The sequence below is a fragment of the Emydura macquarii genome, unplaced genomic scaffold (genome assembly GCF_026122565.2).
Source record: "Emydura macquarii macquarii isolate MOO-44397 ecotype Brisbane River unplaced genomic scaffold, CSIRO-AGI_Emac_v2 contig_113, whole genome shotgun sequence".
In the NCBI taxonomy this organism is placed as follows: domain Eukaryota; kingdom Metazoa; phylum Chordata; order Testudines; family Chelidae; genus Emydura; species Emydura macquarii.
The window spans coordinates 1,008,715-1,028,656 of record NW_027130250.1 but is presented as its reverse complement, the minus strand read 5'-3'; the positions used below and the strand labels follow the sequence as shown (position 1 = coordinate 1,028,656).

Sequence of the window (19,942 nt, the reverse complement as noted above, 5' to 3'; positions counted from 1 at the left end):
CTCAGACTGTCACAGCGAGAGAAGGCCTGTGGCTGAATAAACCAGTCATGAAATTACAATCTCAATAGACAAGACAGACAAAGGAAACATTCTCGTCCCCATTTTACAGATGGGGACCTGAGGCCCAGAAAGAACAAGAGACATATTTTCAAAGGTATTTAGGCACCTAAGGATGCAGATAGATGCTTTGGAATATCCCACTAGGCACCTAAGTGTTTTTAAAAATCCAGCTAGATGCTTATCTGCCTCTTCAGGCATCTAAATACCTTTGAAAGTCTGCCCTGACGTGACTTGGCCAAGGTCGAACAGGGATTCTGTAGCAGAGGTGGGAATTGAAACCAGAGTCTCTGGCCAGTGCTGTTAACAGTTCTTCCTCAATTTGAAATGAGTGCTATTTCAGCTGCCTCAAATTGTCCAGTCTGGCTTACATCACAGCAGGCAGAGGAAAAAGCTAGGAAGAGATCATGCAGTAATGCCTGGATGCACAGAGATTTAAAACAATATGTGCAGTGACATTTTAATGGACATGCACATTGACAGAATCAATCCATGAACTAAACATCCTCCTAAATTTTAAACCTAATCTTCAGCGTCCCTGGCCTATAACCAGTGCTACGTCCTCTCTAGCACACAGTGGTTTGATTTGAAATGCCACACGGTTCTGCTGGAATCCAGGCTCTGGTCTTGATGGACAAGAACCTAGATCCTCAAAAGTATGGAAGTTAGGTGCCTAAATACTTTTGAGGAGGTGGGGCCAAGTGCCTGGGCAGAGAGGAGAGTTCAATCTCCATTCAGTTTTGGGTCACTTTTTATTTTCCTGCTGCTGTGTTTGTAATTGTAAGGTTGCTCCTGAATGCTGGGACTGCCTGCAAGTTCTGATGAGTCTGGGGGTTCCTGCTATCCTTGGCTGGCTTTGGGGACGGGGAGGAAAGAGCAGAGATCAGCACCCCCTCCACTATTCCCCCACAAAAATAAACGCACACAAATTTCAATGATTTTGCAGAATGTTGTGGGCGGGGAGGTAGTTGACAGGTCAGATGTAGTCCACCAGTAACCCAATACCCCTCCCACATGTAACCCCATTGACAGACTCAGAGACTTTAAGGCCAGAAGGGACCATCATGATCATCTAGGCTGACCTTCTGCACATCACAGGCTACAGACCCTCGCCCACCCACTCCTGAAATAGGCCCGTAACCTCTTTCTATGTTACTGAAGTCCTTCTCATTTTGATTTAAAGACTTCAAGTTACAGAGAATCCACCATTGACTCTAGTTCAAACCAGCAAGTGACTCCTGCCCCATGCTGCAGAGGAAGGCTGCAGGGTCTCTGCCAATCTGTCCTAGGGGAAAATTCCTTCCTGCCCCCAAATATGGCGATCAGTTAGACCCTGAGCTTGTGGGCAAGACCCACCAGCCAGCCCCCCGGGAAAGAATTCTCTGTAGTAACTCTGAGCTCTCCGCATCTAGTGTCCTGTCTCTGGCTGTTGGAGGTATTTGCTAATAGCTGTCACACATGGGCCATGTGCCATTGTAGGCTACCTCATGATACCATCCCCTCCACAGCTCACTCATGAAACAAATGAGGTTTTTGTCCCTACTACTCCCCGTGGAAGGCTGTTCCAGAACTTCACTCCTCTGTTGGTTAGAAACTTTCGTCTAGTTTGAAATCTAAACTTATTGATGGCCAGTTTATATCCCTTTCTTGTGCCAACAGTGGCCCTTAACTTAAATAATTCCTCTCCCTCTCTGGTGCTGGTGTTTATCTCTCTGTATTTATAGAGCGCGCAATCATATCTCCCCTCAGCCAAGCTCCTTAAGTCTCCTCTTGTAAGGCAGGTTCTCCATTCCATGGATCATCCTAGCAGCCCTTCTCTGCACCTGTTCCAGTTTGAATTCATCCTTATTAAACATGGAGATCAGATGTGCACACAGTATTCCAGATGAGGTCTCACCAGTGCCTTGTATAATGGTAATAACACTGAAGTATCTCTACTGGAAATACCTCGCCCGATTCACCCTAGGATTGCGGTAGTTTTTTTCACTGCCTCATCATATTGCCAGCTCATAGTCATCCTGTGATTGACCAATACACCCAGCTCTCTCTCCTCCATCACGTAGAACTGAGAGCAAAAATTCTTGTTGTTAGTCCCTAAGGGCATGACCTTGAACTTAAATTAAATTTCCATTAAATTTCATTCCAGACACATGAGGTGCTTCCCCATTCCAGAATCACATTGACCCAGATAAACTCACCCCCTTTTCCCTCAGTATCAGGGTATACACGCTCCCCTCTCACTTGCATGGCAGGCTGCCAGGGTTAATGAAGCAAGATGCTGTTCAACCAGCTGCCTTCATTTTTCCCTTTCCTGTTCTGCTAGCAGGAGACAGCAGCAGCTCCAGAGGAGAGGCGCTAACCCACCAGCATGACCTCCTGAAGAGGACAGCGTGCAAGGTAACACTACAGGGCCTCCCCCTGCTTTGGCTCCTGAAACAATGAGGCTGTGATTCCAGCTTATGATGAGACTGGAAATGCTAAGCCCAAGGGATACCCAATGTATTGATTTTCTTTTAGATTCTTGGCTTTGGAAACCAGATTGGAAACTGTGTTAATGGCAGATGCTGCTCCTAACACGCACGCACACCCCTCTTTATTCACTTCCCTTCTGCCTTCACGGAAGCTACCATCTAGGGCTGTGACTCAGCTATTAGGCACATCCACTTCCCCATCTGCTACCTGCAAATCTGAGTGAGATAAACAAAGGGGGGCTGGTTTCCCATTTACCCCAGTGCACAAGGAGTGCAAGTGCTATGGGATGAGGACAGCGCTGATTGGGGTATATGACCACACACAGTGCAGGGCAATGGGGAAGAGGCCCAGAGGTTTGTCCAGTATATTCTCCTTGCAGTTACAACAGCTCACACTGGAAAACCCCAAGCTGCATTTCAGCCTCCACCACTGATCTTGCAAACACAAACATTCATCATCCCGCTGAGCTCAATGGTATTAATCATGCATCAAGTTATTCATGCCGCTAAGTCAGTGTTTGCAGGATCTAGGCATAACGGGTCTCACTTCAACCACAACGGAAAGGCAGCCCACTCGGGGGTGGAAGGCGCCAGCCAGCCAGATACTAGGCTCACAACTGGGGATGGAAAACTTCAAGGAGGACCTCAGTCTTTTAAGATCTTGGCTGGAGAGCCAACCCAAAGTTAATCGCAAGGAAGCCTCTTCGGTGACGTTTTCAGGGTGTATCTGGTCAGTGCATGGCCCTGTACATATATAGGCAGGCAACCATCTTCTGGGCACCCTGCTTCGGGAAACCTTGACAAGCGGCAGGGTCGCTCGGTACAATTATTCCCCCCTGGCATTTCCACCCACAGCCCTCAAAGCTCTTTACAAAGGAGGTGAGTGTCATTAGCTCTGTTTTACAGACTGGGAAAGTGAGGCACAGAGAGGGGAAGTAACTTGCCTAAGGACACGCGTCAGGCCAGAGTCAGCCCAGAAGAGAACCCAGCTCTCCTGAATTCTCTCTCCACTCGCCTACACAGCCTCTCTTCTGCAACCTACAGCCATGAGGGCTGCTTCTTTAGCAGAAATATCATAGCAGTTGGGTGCATGTACGCAAGAGGCTGATCGCTCTGGTTAGAGCGAGGCATGGTCTAGATGGCAGCTGCACAAACTCGCCCCATCACTGCCTGCTGTTCCAGTCCTAGGCTCCCCCACCCCGTTCTGCCAATGCAGCTCAGTGCTTGCCTACACTTGAACAGCTACAGCGGCACAACCATGGCACTGCCTCTGCACGGCTGTAGTGCTCCAGGGTAGACACTACTGATGCTTCTCCCATCGACATAGCTAAGTCAATAGAAGAATTCATCCAGGAACCTACCCTTGTCTACACGAGGGGCTAGATCAGCTTAACTATGTCACTCAGGAGTGTGACTTTGTCACACCCCCGAGCAATGGATCTGGTTTGACTGAACTTTTCAGTGGAGACCCGCTTAAGTCCTGGAACCGCAGCTTGCCTTCCTATTTCAATGCTAGCTCTCCCCAGGAAGGGCACGGGAAAGAAAAATACACACATACACACTCTAAAATGCCTTAACCAAAGCTGAGGACACATTTCTAACTGTTTGAACAGGCTACTCTCCCTTAAACTGTTTTCTCTCTTTACAGTGTGTGGATCTGATGCATCTCAGTAACTCTACCCCTGGAAAACCCAGTTCCCACCTAGAGACAAAATGGCCACCACAATCAGCAAAACATCCTGACTGTCTAACTGCAGCAGCCATATATAGCTCAGGCCCAGGCCCAGGCCCAGCCCAAGCCCCTGCCCCACACACCACACCCCACCCCACCCCACCTGCTCAATTATGGGTAATTGAGACTTAAGCAGCTTTCATAATATGTGACAGGTGAGGCAAATTATATTCCCAGCACTAAAAATAACAGGACAATTTTCCTGCCGTGATCCATCCCCCAGATACCACGCAGCTCTCAGAGTGATGGCTGCTGGGCCATGCCCTATTAAAGGCAGGAGATGGCAGCTGGAGGGAATATGCAAATGAGGTAAATTGCATATTATGATCAACTTCTTCCCTCATTCCAGTGATTCCTTTCAAGGGAGGGAAGGGCAGACAGGATGAATGTGAGGGGTTATGTTACTGCTTCCCTCAGAGAGCCATGTACTAGATTCATTCAGTGTAGTAGTACCAGTCTCCATTGCAAGAGATATCATTTATGGGCACCCACAGAAAGAAGGTGGTGGAATGGGAGGCGGGTATTTATGTTGGACACTTGCCTCTTGCTGCTGTTGCTTTCCAGGGAAATCTTGGCTTTGCTTGCAATGCCTGGGGCTTGTGGAGTTTTTAAGACTCTTTGACAATACTGTAACAGCAGATCCAGCTCAAATGTGAGAGATGCATCCTCCTACCCTAGCTATTTTCAAATGACCTATCCCTGCAGCTGCCTCAGCTGTAAACTCTAAAAGGCATCTGGTCCTCCCAGGTAGGCACTATTAAGTTGGGCCTTAGCCTGCTCTGGATCCAAATTTTTCCTAAGTTCAGGGGTGTGTGGGGTGGGGAAGCTGGTTCAGGCCATTACAGATCTTCTTGTATTATGGTAGCCCACAGAGACCCCAACAGAGCTCAAGACCTAAATGTGCTGGGTGCTGCACAGACTCCATGTAAGAGACAATCTCTGATCCCAAAGAGGCTACAGTCTAATTAGATAAAGGGTAGTTAGGGAAACAGAGGCAAAGTAACTTACCCCAGGTCGCATAGTCCGAGCTGGCAATAGGTCCATGTCCCGATCCCTGGTCTAGCACCCTATATCTGCTAAGGCACATGCCTCGCCTGAGAGGCTTCGAGCCAACCTGTCCCTAGCTGCTTAAGGAACTTTAGTCTATTAAACTCACCTGTTCTCTGGTGGCTGCAGTTCTTCCCCAGCTCCCAGTTCTGGTGAAGTGAAAGCAGGTGGGGAGAATCACGCCCAGGGTGGAATTCAGCTGTCAGAACTGGGTCCATCATGGGAGGTGTCCAGGCTGCTCAGTGAGCTCTCTCACACTTACGTATGTAAAACTCCCTGTTGGCTGCCTTTGCAACAATAACAAGGGCCTTTAAAAAAAATGTAATAGCCTTTTTACATCCTTTTGTTTTCACAAGGGCACACATTCCATTTGCCCAGCAGATGAGACACACGTTGGTGCCTAAAGGGACAAGACAACACAGTTGGCTGGAATGGAGAACTCAAGAGCCCTTAGGAACTTCACTTTAATGAGCTAACGGGAGATGGTTAATGCCACTTCAGGAGTAAGGGTGTCTCACAACAGCCTAAGCAGCAAGAGGCAGGCTAGTGTTGGAAGGGTGGGGTAGAGAAAGGGAGACAGGGAGGAAACTGGATGGGGGACAGATTCATCATCATCATAAGGGTGAGTTGGCCTGTTTTGTATTTTTTACCCAATTCAAAAAAGGATTTAGAAAGCAAAGTCCGATGCATCTTCCCACACACCTGGAGCCTGCATCATTTTCTGTCCTGGGCAGTGGAAGGAATTGAAATACTCAGCATTATAGAGGTAGTTCGTATGAACATTGCCACTTACAGGGAAAACAACTGCTGAACTTGCAGATAACTGAGCCTTCTAGCATTACTTGGATTGTTAGCTCCTTGGGACAGGGGCTATCTTTTTGTTGTGTGTGTGTACAGCACCTAGGACAATGTAGTCCTGGTCCTGACAAGGGCTCCTAGAGGCTACAGTTGTATAAATATCAGCCCTGCTGTAGCTGATGGCAGGAAGCCTGAAGCCCTGTCCTGTGACAAAATTAACCTGACTGTAGGTGGCTCAGTGATAGGAAAACACAATGCAGTCCGTTTCACCTGTTATTGGAGTTTGACTTGCTGTTACACCCCACATCCACATAAGCCCTGTCCTCAGTCATGCTTTCAGGCAGGACCGTTCCCAACTGTGGGCCATTATAATTGCAATGCACCTTGTGGGAGGAGAGGTCCCAGGCTACCAAAGTCCTCTCTTTTAACTGCACCCTGGGGCTTAGTAGCTAGGGAGTCTCAGGGCCTGCTGACTTGTGTGGGTGAGCCAGGCCTGGATCTGGTACATCTCACCAGCTGGAGAGCTGAGATGGGACGGATGGCTCTCAGTGGAGACGATGATTTGGTGCCGGAGACTCCCCTGTGACACACTTTGTGGGAAGAGATGGCACAGGGTGTGCCAGTTCACCAGCTGGGCCCATGGTTTCTCGACAGCTGAAGCACTCACCAGTATAAAGCCAATAGGGTCCAGCCCCACAAGCACAGAAGGGTGGAACTATCCATCCCTGGAGGAGCAGTGGCTGCAGAATTGGAGTAAGGCTGGATGTGTTTCTTGCTTTATCCCTGCTTGGGATTAGCCCTGAACCCACCAGGGAGGAAGCTGCAGTAATACTAACCCTGCGCCTACAAGAAGGAAAGCTACAATTTTGCACCCGTGGAGCTAACCCAGGTTTCAAGCTGGGGTAAACTTGACCAGAGCAATGGGTAGCTTTTTCTTTTGTCTAATTGTAGAGGTTTCTGTCCTGGTGTAGCACCATGGATTGCTGCCGACTGAGGGCTGAATCATGGCTAATCCCAAACACAGGGAAGGCCAGAGTCACTTTTGAAAGTCTGACTGTAATTAAGCCGAGCCACTGTGATCACCCAGGGCAAGAGAGGGTAGGACGAAAGCCTCTTTTGATGTGTAAATCACCTGCAGTCACTTTCCTAAGTACACCAACCCCCTGCCATACATCTGCCAGCACAAACCCAGAGCCTAGGGGGAAGGTATAGAACACATTGAATGTTTGTTCTTGCCCCTTCCCAAAATGAGGCGACAGCTGTTCTCAGGGACGTGGCTGGCTGAAATCAGGTGGTTGAGGGGATAAGACCCGCGGGCAGCCTTCATTAATCATTGCTTAAAAAAAAAAATTCAGAACACAGTGTGTAAATGCAGTAGGGCAGCAGCTGTGCCATCAGCATGTCTCATTTAGCGCAGTACCTGCTGTCTCCTTGCGATGAAATATGGGGCTGTTTGTTTAGCCTCCGCCTCAGTATCCTCCCTGTCATGCACATGTTCAATGAGGCCATAGAAAGAACAGTGGAGAGACTGGGGCTGGTGTGGAGTTGTGCACAGAGAAGGAAGAGCATTCCCCCAGCTCCATCACACACACACTTAGCCGAGCCTCAATGACTCTTTTCACAAAGCTGTTCTCACCTGGGGAGAGAGAGCCTCAAACTGAATGTGCCCTCTATGGGATTTCCAGGGCACCTACATATTGAGCTGTCTTCCATTTCCCCTTCTTTCCACCAAAGGCAAAAGCGGCAGTGTTTCTCTGTCCGGTAGCCAGTGTGGATCTTCCAGACACAGCCCAGCTCTTCCTGTCTCCTACAGGCATCACCACAGGCAGAGTTCTCTCACCCCGTCCAATGATCATACAGTTCAACTAGACACAGTCAGGGGATCAGCTTAGTCCAAATGCCCCTAACTGACAGAGCGGGCGGAGTTAGCATTAGCCAAGAACAAGGGAAGGAGAATTCGACCCCCCGGGCTCGTCTGCATGGGAAGATGGTAGATGGGATGGTGGAATACATTAACTAATGCGCAGAGCAGACAAGGACGGCTGTGTTTCACCCCGGTTAGCTGACTGGGAACAACCCTGAGGTCAGGCCACCCTGGATCAGTTGGCAGACTTAAACCTAACTCTCCCTCACCCCGTCAACTGCTAAATTGTGTCAATGTGGTTTCTAATGATGTAATTTTCTAGTGTAGGGAAGTCCTGTCTGGTGGGCCAGCTCCACCTTAAACCAAAACACAGCTTGCGAGGGGAAAGGGGGTAAGATAGCTTCTCCTCTCCTGTTGGCATAAGCCCCACCTAGTCTCTAGAATAGCCCCATTCAGCAATTGTTACAGCTGCACCCATACAGCTCCCTGCGCGTGGGCCAAGGCCACTCACTGCATGCGTTGAGGAAGAGGGGTAACATTTTAATGAGTGGAGTTTGTGCTCTCAGAGCAGCAATGTCTATGGCTGCGTCAGGCCAACTCCCCACCACGGGCCGAGAACATCGGGTAGTAGGCTGGGAGAAGAGACCTCTTACCTCAGCCAGGCAGGAGCGGTCACTCCAGTGCAGGTTGTGGTTCCAATTTTAAACTGGATTTTTTAAGTTTCAATTTGAAATTTAAAACAAGGCTCAGGCTGCTTACGGGAGGGGCCCTATTAGCACCAATTGCATCATCTCCCAGTGTTGCCGCCCCTCCCTTTATCACATTTCAGTCCATTGCTCCGCATTCTGCCCCTTCGTGTTCATCTTCCTTCAACTCCTCCTGCCCACTCTAACCACGCTAGCTCCCTGCCCAGAGACAGGACAGCTGGTTTCATTTTAACCCACCCCACCTGGGTATTTTCTTGCTGCTTAGCCCCATGCACCTAGTTGGAAACATATACAGAGCCTGAGAGTCTTCGTGAACATCCAGCTTCTTTCCCCATCCTATGGTAACACAGCAGGCTAGGAGCCGGCCGTGACATCACTGTATAGCAGGGTCAGCAGCTTGTGTGGCTGCCCTGTTAGCCATGCTCTGCAAAGGTGTTTAAGCAACACAGGGGACGCCAGACAAGCTACAGTTCGCAGCAGCCCATTTTACTTTTGTTTCGACCAGAGGCAGAGGACCCCAGTGGAACACTGGCTGTGCTGGGGCGCTTAGAGCCGTAGCCAGAGGCAGGGATGCGGCTGGGCTCCAGCAGGCTGAACTTGCCATCCATTAGCCGCTCTAGGACTGCTTCATTCTAAGCATCACCCACCCGTAAACCTATCGAACCCACATACAGTTTGCCTACTAGGGGCCCCTGTTAAGCCACTTTTCCAAGCCCCTTGAGCAGGAGCTGCCCCTGTGGCAGTGTCCCATAAGCTCAGGAACTTGTTCTTGCACCCCCAGAAGTGGGTCCAATGAGAGACTACCTCACCCACCTTCCCTATTTAAGGGGAGCATCAGTTCATTAAATCTAGCATTTGCTGTGGCCACATGCCCATGCTCAGCAGGAATCCCATCATGGAGTAAAAAGTCAAGGCGGAGGCTCCTGGGCCATGCCACGAGCGTTTGGGGCAGGGCAAGAGCAAACAGGAACCTGCTGGGCAGAGCCATAGTGCAGCAGGTATCGGAACGGGGAAGCAGAGAGCTGCAAAGGGCTGATTTGATGACACAGGACTGACCTTCCAGCCAAGGGTGAGTCTCACTGCAGCCCCCATAGCCCGTCGCTGCAGCAGGCCTGCTGATCAGCTTGTCAGCCCGCCAGATTACAGCTTGATTTACTCAAGCCAGCTCCCAGCTTCCAGCCTGGTGCTGAAGGAATAGCTGCAAGGGGAAGGGCATTCCTCTTCCCCACCTTCTGTGCAAGGCACTGCAGGAGAGCACTGCTCTGTGACCAGACAGCCCGGGAACATACAGGTCATTCCCCTCATTTGCGCCTCTGATTCCCCTCCCCTTATGGCCTTTACAAGACCTAGATACAGAACCTAGGAGACCCAGGCTCCCTCCAGAAGTCTAGGGCCTCTAGCTACTGCAAGTTAAGCTTTTCTGTTTACACCACTGACTGTGTTTTACCTATACCCTCCCACCCCCCCTTCCATCAGCACGTCATTGCTAAACTAGTTCTCAGATGCAGAGAACTGAATGGCCCAGCAGGAATAAGCTACTGTAAGGCCTATATAGGCTTCCTCCATATCAAGAGCAGCAGTGGTAGGGACGATTTGGGTCCATGAGGTGAAGGGCTCTCTGGCCTTTGAATCCCAGGAGGCATTTAAAACAAGTTCACACAAACATTGTTTGCTGCAGCTTTATGGAGCAGATTCATTTGCAGTCCACAAGCTCAGCCTTGCCTAGAAATTCTGGGAACAATTACCTAGCATCACAGAGGGAGATCCAGAATTTCAGAGCTGAGAGCACCATCCCGTGGTCATTACTGGCATGGCAGCTGGTACCTGCAAGCAGTAAGTGACGGACACACAACTGGAGCAGTAAAACTGATTTTATTTTCAAGTCAGATAAAAGGTTTGCACAGCGCACTGCTGGCGCAGATACTTGGCATTTCATAAAACGAGAGACGTTACAGAACTAAAATCTAGGCACAGAGGACAGAGTCCACAGGCTCCCCCCCCCACCACCACCACCACTTCATTCACTCAAGACCAGCTCGAAGGGTCCTCAGCAAACTGTGTTAAGCTGCACTAAACGGTCAAATGCATAAGCCTTTCCATCACTAGCTGCCATACAGGACTGAGTGTTGGGACCAGCACCACTGACCCTCTCCTCCCCTGAACAGAGTACACACAGCGCCACTTCATTCATATTTATCCATCTGTGTCCAGCAAGTGACCAAGGGGTTCCCCCACTATTGCATGTTTCTGGTGCATGTGACTGGGGGGTGGGGTGGGGGTTAAGTTGGATTTAACAAAGTCCAAGTTAATAGTACAGCTAACTAGATTCTAAACAGCTGTGAATCATGTCCTGATTGAGATCAGTACCACCTCTTGTTTGGTGTTTGCACTGGACAGTTAACACCCCAATGTCCCCGACCATCTAGTGGGGATCAGAACCAGGCTGAGCTGCTGCTTCTTGGAGCTGCTCTTGGTGCACTTCTAGCGCAGCCAGACCTGGGATGGTCTCCTTGGAGTTGGAGGAGTCTGCAGGGCCAGCCTCCGTGAGCGTGTCTGGCCCAGCAGGCACAGGAGCCTCTGTTGCTCCTGGCAGTGGGAGAGCAGCTGTAGCAATAGCTGTGCTATCCTTTAGGGCACTGCTCTGGTCCTTGACAACACTGGCCCCAATTTCTTCCCCCTCAGAGCAGCTCCTTGCTGGAGGCTCATTGGCACTAGCTGGAAGCATCTTTGGCTCACCAAGGTCTCCATCCTCCAGAAGCACCTCGGTTTCTACCTCATTGGCAGCAGCAACAGGGCAGAGAGGTGGCTGCTTTTCTGTGGTTCCTGGAAGACTCTGGTCTCTAGCCATCAGCTCAGCAGACAGGGCTTGGCTGGCATTTGGTTTCAAACCGATGGCAGTGCCCATGCACGAGGCAGCTATGAGGTTTATGTTCTGGCCTCTGCCTCCAACAAGCAGATCTTCTGCAGGAGGGCTTATTTCTGCTGGGCAAGCAGCATGCACCAGGGGTGCCAAAGACAGGTGTTTGCAGCTGGAAAGGTCAACGGTCTCCACAGAACCGTGGTCACCAAGGCCAAGAGCCTGGGCCACCTCACCCGCTGGGCCTGCGCTCAGCTCCCCCTCACACACCTCATCTGCTGCTACAGTTCCCACCTCTCCGTCATCTTCAGTGTTCTCTTTCCCCACAGCCAGCTGGCTCTTGCTACTTGGAGACATGCTGCAATCAGTTGCTTCAGAGTCCTCTGGGATTTGGGTGGCAGTGTCCACGTCTGGACTGGTTGGAGAGCCACAAGGGATCTCCTCAAGGTTGCTCCCTTCCTCTAGCGGGCTGGTTGCTGGACGGGTACTACTTGTGGTAGTATCGTGCCTTTTGTCAGCTTCAGAGCTTCTGCCAGCATCCTCCTGTTCCCTAGGGTGCAACACAGGGCTCATGTCAGCTTTAGAATAGCAAAGGGGAGGAAGCAGTTCAACGGGGTCAAGTTGGAGCAGTGAGCCCGATGAGGGGTCTCAATGTCCAGAGATTTTAGCTGACAGGATTCGACAGCCAGGCCAGCCACTCCCGCACCTCTGAGCCTCCTGTCAGACTTTGCCAGGTGTGGCATTCTGGCCTGCTGCTCCCCAACAGCTTGGGAGACTGTCTTGGCCACTCAGTGAAGTTCCCCCAATAGAAGAGGCTCTCTCTAGGGAGAGATACTTAGAGGCACAGAGGGCAGTTAAGGAGTCCCGCTCCCACTTGTGCCGTAGAAAGACTCCCTGTAAGCAGTCTGAGACCCCAGAAGCAGCCAGCCAGTTCACCAAGTCATTTCTGGAGCAAAAAAGGTGGGGCTGTGGTTAAAGCATCAGGACTTGAGATTTGGGTTAATTCCCCATTCTGCCACAGACTCCACGTGGTCTCCCTTTCAATCTCCATTGCCCACATGGAGGTTGAAAGGAAGGTGGGCGAAGGGAAGTACGTTGTAAGTTGCCAACTTTTTGAGGCAAGGACCTTGGTCTCAGCTGGGAACTCTGGACATCTCTAATTAGAGACCACCAGCCCTTCCAATCCTAGCCTCCAGAAGACATTGCTTCGGTCACATTTTGTACCCCAGAGAAGGTTCTCCGAGCTGGGCAAAAGAAATTCTGGAAGGGGTGAAGAGTGGAAGAAAGTGTGACAGCTTAAACATTGTGGAAAGATTTCCTGCAAATCTAGTCATCTTTTTAAACAGCTCCCTCCAGCCTCCTGGCCCTCCAACTCTTCTGTTGCCCTTTGCTTGTGGAGGCTATGGTTGCTTTTATGTTGTTTGAGGAGAAAGCTACAGCTGCAGCACGTTAGACAGCACAATTGTAGGCTAGCTCTGTTCTTTTAGAACAGCGCTGGTCGATACTCAGCAGCTCGACCTAGCCAGGACTAGCTGGGTTCAAGCTCACTCTAATCCTCCTTGGGGGAAACCTGAAAAGGAGCGTGGGTGCAGAACTGACAGGTATGCAGCGCTAGAGCAGCAGGCATTACAGAAGGCCACTTTGCTCCCCCTGCCAGTTACAGCCAGCTTCTAGCAGGACGCGCTAGGTGTGGTTGCAATGAAAGCTTCCAGCAAGCTAAACTCCATCCGCACTAGCAGCTACAGATACATCCTGGGCACGTCGCAATTTGTTGCCATACAAGCTTTTGTTTTACCTTTCTGGGCCGCTATCCTCCTCTCTGCAAGCCTGGGAAGTGCACAGATCACTCGAAGTCCCACTGCTGGGTACTGTGGCGATGCTCCCAAGGGGTTGAGGAGTCTGGCTTGAAGGAGGTCTGGTGCTGGAGGAATCTAGAAGCAGAAACAGATGGGTTCTTCATACCTGCTTCTGCCACACACAGTGTGATGGCTTAGCCATTGTGCCTCTTGCTTTTGGCCATTCACACCCTCAAGAGCCTTTTCGCCTGGCATCTATTGTTCATACCTGTTTCAGGGATGCTCTTACTCCCTTGCTTGGTCAAGGGTTTCTCCTGCTCATATGCCAAAGATGTTGCCTCTTCCGCCCGGGATATGGTGTACTTGGAAGAGGAGGAAAGCAGAAGATCAAGGGAGAGTCCAGTGCCAGGCATAAATGATCACTGCCACTTACTGCAGCTAGCAGGGAGATTTAGTTACCTCCCTCCACCCAGGGAGGAGCCTCTCTCATTCCCTTGCCACCCTCCATTCTTACTGCTTGGTCTCCATTCAGCAAGTCAAATCAGCCTCCTCAGGAAATCCCTGAACAGACCTGGTCAATGGTACCATTTCCCTGGGAGGGGCTGTTTAGATCACAGCAGTTTAGCACCCTAGGATGCTACAACTAAGGCAGCTGCAGCCCTTACATGTCTGGACATGCACACTGGTCTCAGGGAGACCCCCCGGCGGATTGTATCCAGCACTTCCTTCATGCCGTTCTGCTTTGGCGAGACGCATTCATCTGCAGGATGAAGAGGTAAGGTTAGACATGAGCCATGGGGAGCTCTCTTAGGAGGTGGCTGAGGTAAAGCGTAGCCTCCAGTTCAGGTGAGGTAGGGGCCAGAGCTGCTTCCCACAGCACCTTCAACCCAGTTTTGAGGAAGCCATTTCATCCCACCCCTCCCGGGAGGGAGGCTCATGCAGTTGGGCCAGGCCGTGTGCGCCCAATTCAGATGCAGGATGGTTACACATAGCAATGACAGCCTCCCACCCCCATGACCGAACTGGTGCCGACTTCCAATCACAGAGAGCAGGCACATACCAGAGGGGACAGCTCCCTGCTTCGGTGGAGTCTGTGCTGCCAACTTCTTGTGCATTTTAGAGAAGAGGAGCCTGGAAAGAGAGAGAGAGAGAGAGAGAGGGAAAGTGGCTACATCAAGTCTGTCCCCTCCCGCTGCCATCCCATACGGGCCCTCAAAGGCATGAAGAGAAGCTATTCCCCCCGGCTTCTGCAGTCATGAGCATTACTTAGAGAACATCCCCCAATGCGGACCGAGCCCAGAGAGGGCTGAGGAGCCCTGGACTGTGCATTGTGAGTACAGCAGCACCCACAAGGCAGTGGTCCCACAAGGACCGAGACTTCCCAAGCATCAACATCACCAGCTACACAAGGGACCTGAATAAAGCTTGGCAAAATATTTCAACCTCCGTTTTTCAAGTGAAAACAGATTTTAGGATTTTATTTAAGCAAAAACACCTAAGTTCTGAAAAAAGATCTAAGTTTTTTTTTTTAATTGAAGTGACTGTTTCAGAACTCTCGTCAGAGGAGTTGAAAGATGGTTAAAAAAACCTTCAAACATTTCAAAACAAAGTCCAGTGTTTTGATTGACTCGAAGTTTCGGTTCAACTCAAAACCAACTCCTCGGGTCACTGGCAAATCCAAAAAAGGGAGTCAGTTCTTTGCACAGCTGTAGGTCTGAAGCGCTGGTGGAAGGTGCAATTTGGAGTGTCCCTGTTACTCCTGACACCCCATTAGTCATCCCAACACCACAGCCTGGTTTATCTCCAAGGTTTGATTTTGTTGTAGAGTCACCTATCTGTACCCACCCCTCCATAATGATGGGAGAGTCGCCCCAGATCTTACCTGATGGAAGAAGATTGCAGGGGAGGGGAAGGCAGAGGGGGAGGCGAGGGTGGAAGAGACGGACGTGCAGTAGCCAATAGAGCTGGGGTGGTTGGAGAGGGGCACAAAGCCTGCAGCCGCTTCTGCAGAACAGTGACTACAAAGGGGGAGAAGGAAGACGACAATCACTCCATTTAGTGTAACTGTTGGCAGCAGCACATGGCAGCGTGGTGTAATGGTCACACCAAAGAGAATGGCAGTTAAGTACCCTGGATACAAGTCCGAGCCCTGAAACCAGAATCAAGTCACTAGACTCACCACCCAGGTGTGGAAGAGAAGTGGGGAGATCCCCCCATCTCTGAAATGCCTATGTATTTAGCATGGTCAGTGCCATCTCCTTGTTTCCACCCCAGACTAAGTTAGAGCCACACCCTAGCCTCTTTTCCTACAAGGGAGTTTTGCTCTGAGCCTGCAGTCAGCCATGCAAGCAGTGCAAAGACTTGTACACTCCCCCACACATCACACGTAGGGTCCTTACTCTCATGCTTGAGGTCCTGGATGCTCTCCTCAGCTCTCAGAGCTCTGCACTCCAGCTCCTGCTTCTCCAGTAGCGAGCGCTCCAGGTGCAACTGCAGCTTCTCAGCCAGGTTGGGCTGGACAGAGTTACGCCACTCCACCTGCATGGGCCCACGGGTATTGGAGAGAAAGTAGATCAGTCACCAGAATCCAGACCTCATCAGTGCTCACATGGGAGGCAGCGAGCGTCCGCCCTACCTCTGGGCAGATGAGATGCTCCAGCTCGTTTACACGGCAGGACAGCTGTCTGTTCCATGACTGAGAACGTTTCAGTTCCTCCTCGAGCTCTGAATGGAAAAATGCCCAGTCAGCAAAGACACTATCCACATTTCCCTAGCACTCCTCGGTTAATGTACTCATTAGCTTTGGTTATGCACTCCAGAATACAGTGAAAGGCTGCCACCTCTGAAACAGAACATGGCAGCTGTTTATATCACAGCTGCAGCATGGTCAGGAAGGAAAGACTATTGCCTTTCACATGGCCCAGCTAGATAACCCCGCCTAAATCTCCCCCCTGCCAAGACACTGGCAAAGTGCTCAGAGCCTTGTCTTCACCTCATGGAGAGATGCTACCTTGTCTAGTGCCCCATAGCTCCACAATGGGGCATTCAGACCAGCGCTGGCTCTGAAGTCTCTGCAGCAGACAGGAAAACTTGTGCACAGGAATGGTTTCCTACATCACAAGCGCCGTGCCTATGTTCCTGCACCCCGCCGCCCCCACCCATGGAACTGAGCTTACCACGAATGCGCTGTAGATAAAGTAGTTCAGCATTTTGATTTGCTGTTTCTCTGGTCCCAGGTGCTGCATGGACAGGAGGAAGAGGACCATCATGCTGGGGACTTGCACTAGTCTGGAGCAGAGCCTGGTGAAGAGTTTACTTGTATTACAGTAGCTCCTGAAAGCACCCCCCTACCCCAGGTCCTATCGTGCTAGCTGCTTTACAAAGGCCTGACCTGCAGAGTGGTTCTATTATAACCAGTCGGGGTTAAACACAATACAGATCAGAGTATGAAACGGAACCTAATCGAAAAAATACCATGAATGCAGAGGACAGAAAACCTTGTTTTCCCAGACCAGGCCATTTTCTCTCTCTGTATCTTTGGATTTTCTATAGATCCCATCATTGCAGTAAGGGGTCTGGAGGATGATTAACTCAAGAGCCCATCAGGGAACACAGAGGGGAGGGGAGCTCAGGCACTGCAGAATGTTTGGTTTAGGTTGCTGTAAGCTTAACAAGTTTTGCATTTAAAATGAAGCTGGTAAGGCTTTGAAGTTCACACCTCACTGGTGTCAATGGATAGCTATTTCAGTAGAAAGTCATCCCCTTCTCACTTGAAATAGTTAAATCAGTATAGAAGTGTGCTGTGTAGATCTTCCCCCCACCCCCTAGAAGCAGGACTGTCTCTGAAGGGAGAGGCAGTCAGTCATCAGCCAAAGTATTTAAGGAATCTAAAACTTCAGCCTACTTGATGCAGCTGTGACATGAGTGCAAGACACCTGTTACCAAGCCAAACTAGGATCAAGGTCTTGGGTACACAGGAGAGTTGCACTGGTTTATCTTCATCTGTTTTAAAAGCCAGTTAACGTTAAGCCAGTGTATGCTTGTGAGTGGACACTTAGTTTATTTCACACGGGTGAATCAGGCCAAACCATGGACTAATACTGCCACTTAGCGGCTGCATTGGTTTGTCACTGTGCTGGGGATACACTGCAGTTTGCGCAGGTTAGTGTGAACTGAACCAGCCTCTCCAGGTGAGGATTGTGGTGGCTGATGATATGAGGTGGATTTCCTAGGCTCCAGTCTGAATGGCTATTTCACATCTTAGAATAAGAGCACCAATATGGAGCTTGCTGACCACCACCTTCCATCTTTTGGGATTGCAACCAAACTGAAGACTTCCACCTGCCTTTGGGCATGAATCCATCAGGTGAGGTTTCTGAGGTAGCTGGCTTACTACCTAGTTAGCTCTATTTTTTGGCCACACGCCTAATTTGTCCTGCCAATCGGCTCACTGACTATTCTCAGAACATCTGATGCAGGAATATGTTTCTCCTCATTTGTTTTCCAGAAGAGAAAGACGGATTAAGTGACTTGGCCAAGTCACTTAATCAATCTGTGGTACAGCTCAAAACAAGTCTCCGAGGTTCCAGTCAGTCTGAACCACAGCAATCAATATTCTCTCCCAACATGGGTGCTTAAGTTCTCCTTGTTCCCCTCTCCTCTCCAAGCACACTTCAGCCAAAACCAAGAAACTGAGCAACAAATTGGAGATTAGAGGCTTCCTTTCTCAGGTACAAAAGGAAACGGTCCGCTATGAGGGCTAGATGACAGTCAAGGAACATCACTTGACCAAGCATGCAACAAGTGTGTTGAATGAATCTCATTGTTTAAAGTGAGCAATCTTTAATGGGGTTTGGAATTGGCTGCCAATTGCCATAATTCACTACTTAAACCTGGGTCTAGTAACAGTGTGTTTTCACATCAGGTGAAAACTCAGGTGTCTGCTACAGAAAAGTTAATTTTGAGAGAGTCCCTGCAGTACCGTAGATCCTTCTGCATTCACTGACTCAACAGGAGGCAGTCGGTCCAAGACCTGGTTTTCAAAGCTGCCTTAGGGGCTTGGGTACCTAGTTCCCATTAGCTAACTAACAGGCCTTGGGGAATCCATGTGTCTCAGGCAGGTGAGAGAGCCTCAGCTTTACATGCTAAATGATAGGCAATCACAAGAACTCTCCCAGTCATTCCATGGGCTGCTTCTGTGTTGCAAATGCACACTCAGTCCAGAGCAGTCTGCAAGAGCTACCATTACACATGGCTACAGGTAGAATGATTTATTTTGCATCTTACCACCCCATTCTCTGGGCAGACAGGACCACCAGATGCACATGGAGGGGGCTGCTCCTTCCTCAGCGGCTCTAATACACCCTCTAAAGAGAAAAGATAGTAAAGTTTCCCCCCCACACACACTTCCACAGATGTGGAATGATACAGCCAGCTAGAGCACAGTGCTAGAGTTAATGGGAATCAGATTTCATGAGCCTAGGGGAAAGACATCATACAGGAAAGACAAGACCACTGTAACAAGGGAATAGAGAAAGTTATCTTTAAGCCATACACCAGAAGTTAAATGAGATTAAGGATCATTTTTAAAGTTACAGTCTGGATTCACAGGAGTTGCTAGTGATTTTCAGTATCCAGACACTTTAAACTCTTGATTTTTAGAAACTCCCGAGTACTTGCCAAAAAAATAAATTCACATACAACACAAGACACTCACCACAATTTCACTCCCCCCAACATACATACTTGAAAGGTGTCCTCAATCAAGTAACCAGAGCCATCGAACCCCTACCTACTCTTTAAAAAGTGTTAGTTGGGAGTTTTTTTAAGTTATGGCAAGAGGAAAAAAGAAGCTTCAAGGAGGATGTTTTTCCTCAATGTTCAGCATTTCAACAACAAGTTTTTTTTGTTTTTGTTTTTTTTTTTTAAAAGGCAAGTTTCAAAAAGTTTTCATACAGCTCTAGTGTTATAAGTACCTAGGGGAACCCATTATCATTTTTAAATCCTTAGGAGAACCATGACCAAGCAGATCATTCAACCAAAGACAATCTACCACTAAAAAATTAGGCTATCCGTTAAAAAACTAACCTTTAGTAGACTGGCAGCAAAGCACACTCCTTATACTGATCCACATGTCCCTGGAGGAAGCCATTGCTTGACTAATCACATCAAACAGCCAAACCAGTATCAGTGTCTTTTAGATGCGTGAGGAATCCCTTCACGCTGTGCCTGCCTTAGTTATCTTGGCCAGATCAGCAGGGCTTTCTCATTGGTGAAGCCACACCAATTAGTTAGCACCTCCAAGACTACCAGCAGCCAGAGATTAGCTTTAAAGGCATTGATACTGCTCCCTCCTCACCCCTTACAAGGAAGGTGCTAAGTGACAAAAGGAAACTTTCTTTCACCAGGAGGCAGCTCACTTGTCAAACAAGAAACTATTTTAGCTCATTATTTGTTACTTGACAAATAGATCCCACGAAATCTTTGCCAGGCGGGCAAGTGACAGGTTGACAGCGACCTCAGTTCGAGCAAATACACTGGCTTCTCAGTGCGGGTGCAATTAGTCAGGCTCAGTTCCAGCTCCTGTGTGTTCACGGGGTTTCTTAATGAACCT

At 49.5% G+C, this 19,942-nt stretch overlaps 1 protein-coding gene across 1 annotated transcript; it reads right to left on the bottom strand.

The window, feature by feature from the left end:
* Nucleotides 1–10,529: 10,529 nt before the first annotated feature.
* LOC137150128 (uncharacterized) lies at nt 10,530–19,593 on the bottom strand. The gene is made up of 11 exons (XM_067543848.1): nt 19,417–19,593; nt 18,616–18,695; nt 16,506–16,629; nt 15,965–16,053; nt 15,729–15,867; nt 15,212–15,347; nt 14,390–14,460; nt 13,995–14,089; nt 13,598–13,691; nt 13,329–13,464; nt 10,530–12,083 (listed from the first exon to the last, which is right to left on the bottom strand). The coding sequence occupies exons 1-11, from the start codon at nt 19,478–19,480 to the stop codon at nt 11,099–11,101; spliced, it is 2,013 nt and encodes a 670-aa protein (XP_067399949.1). The 5' UTR covers nt 19,481–19,593; the 3' UTR covers nt 10,530–11,098.
* Between the last annotated feature and the right edge of the window lie 349 nt (nt 19,594–19,942).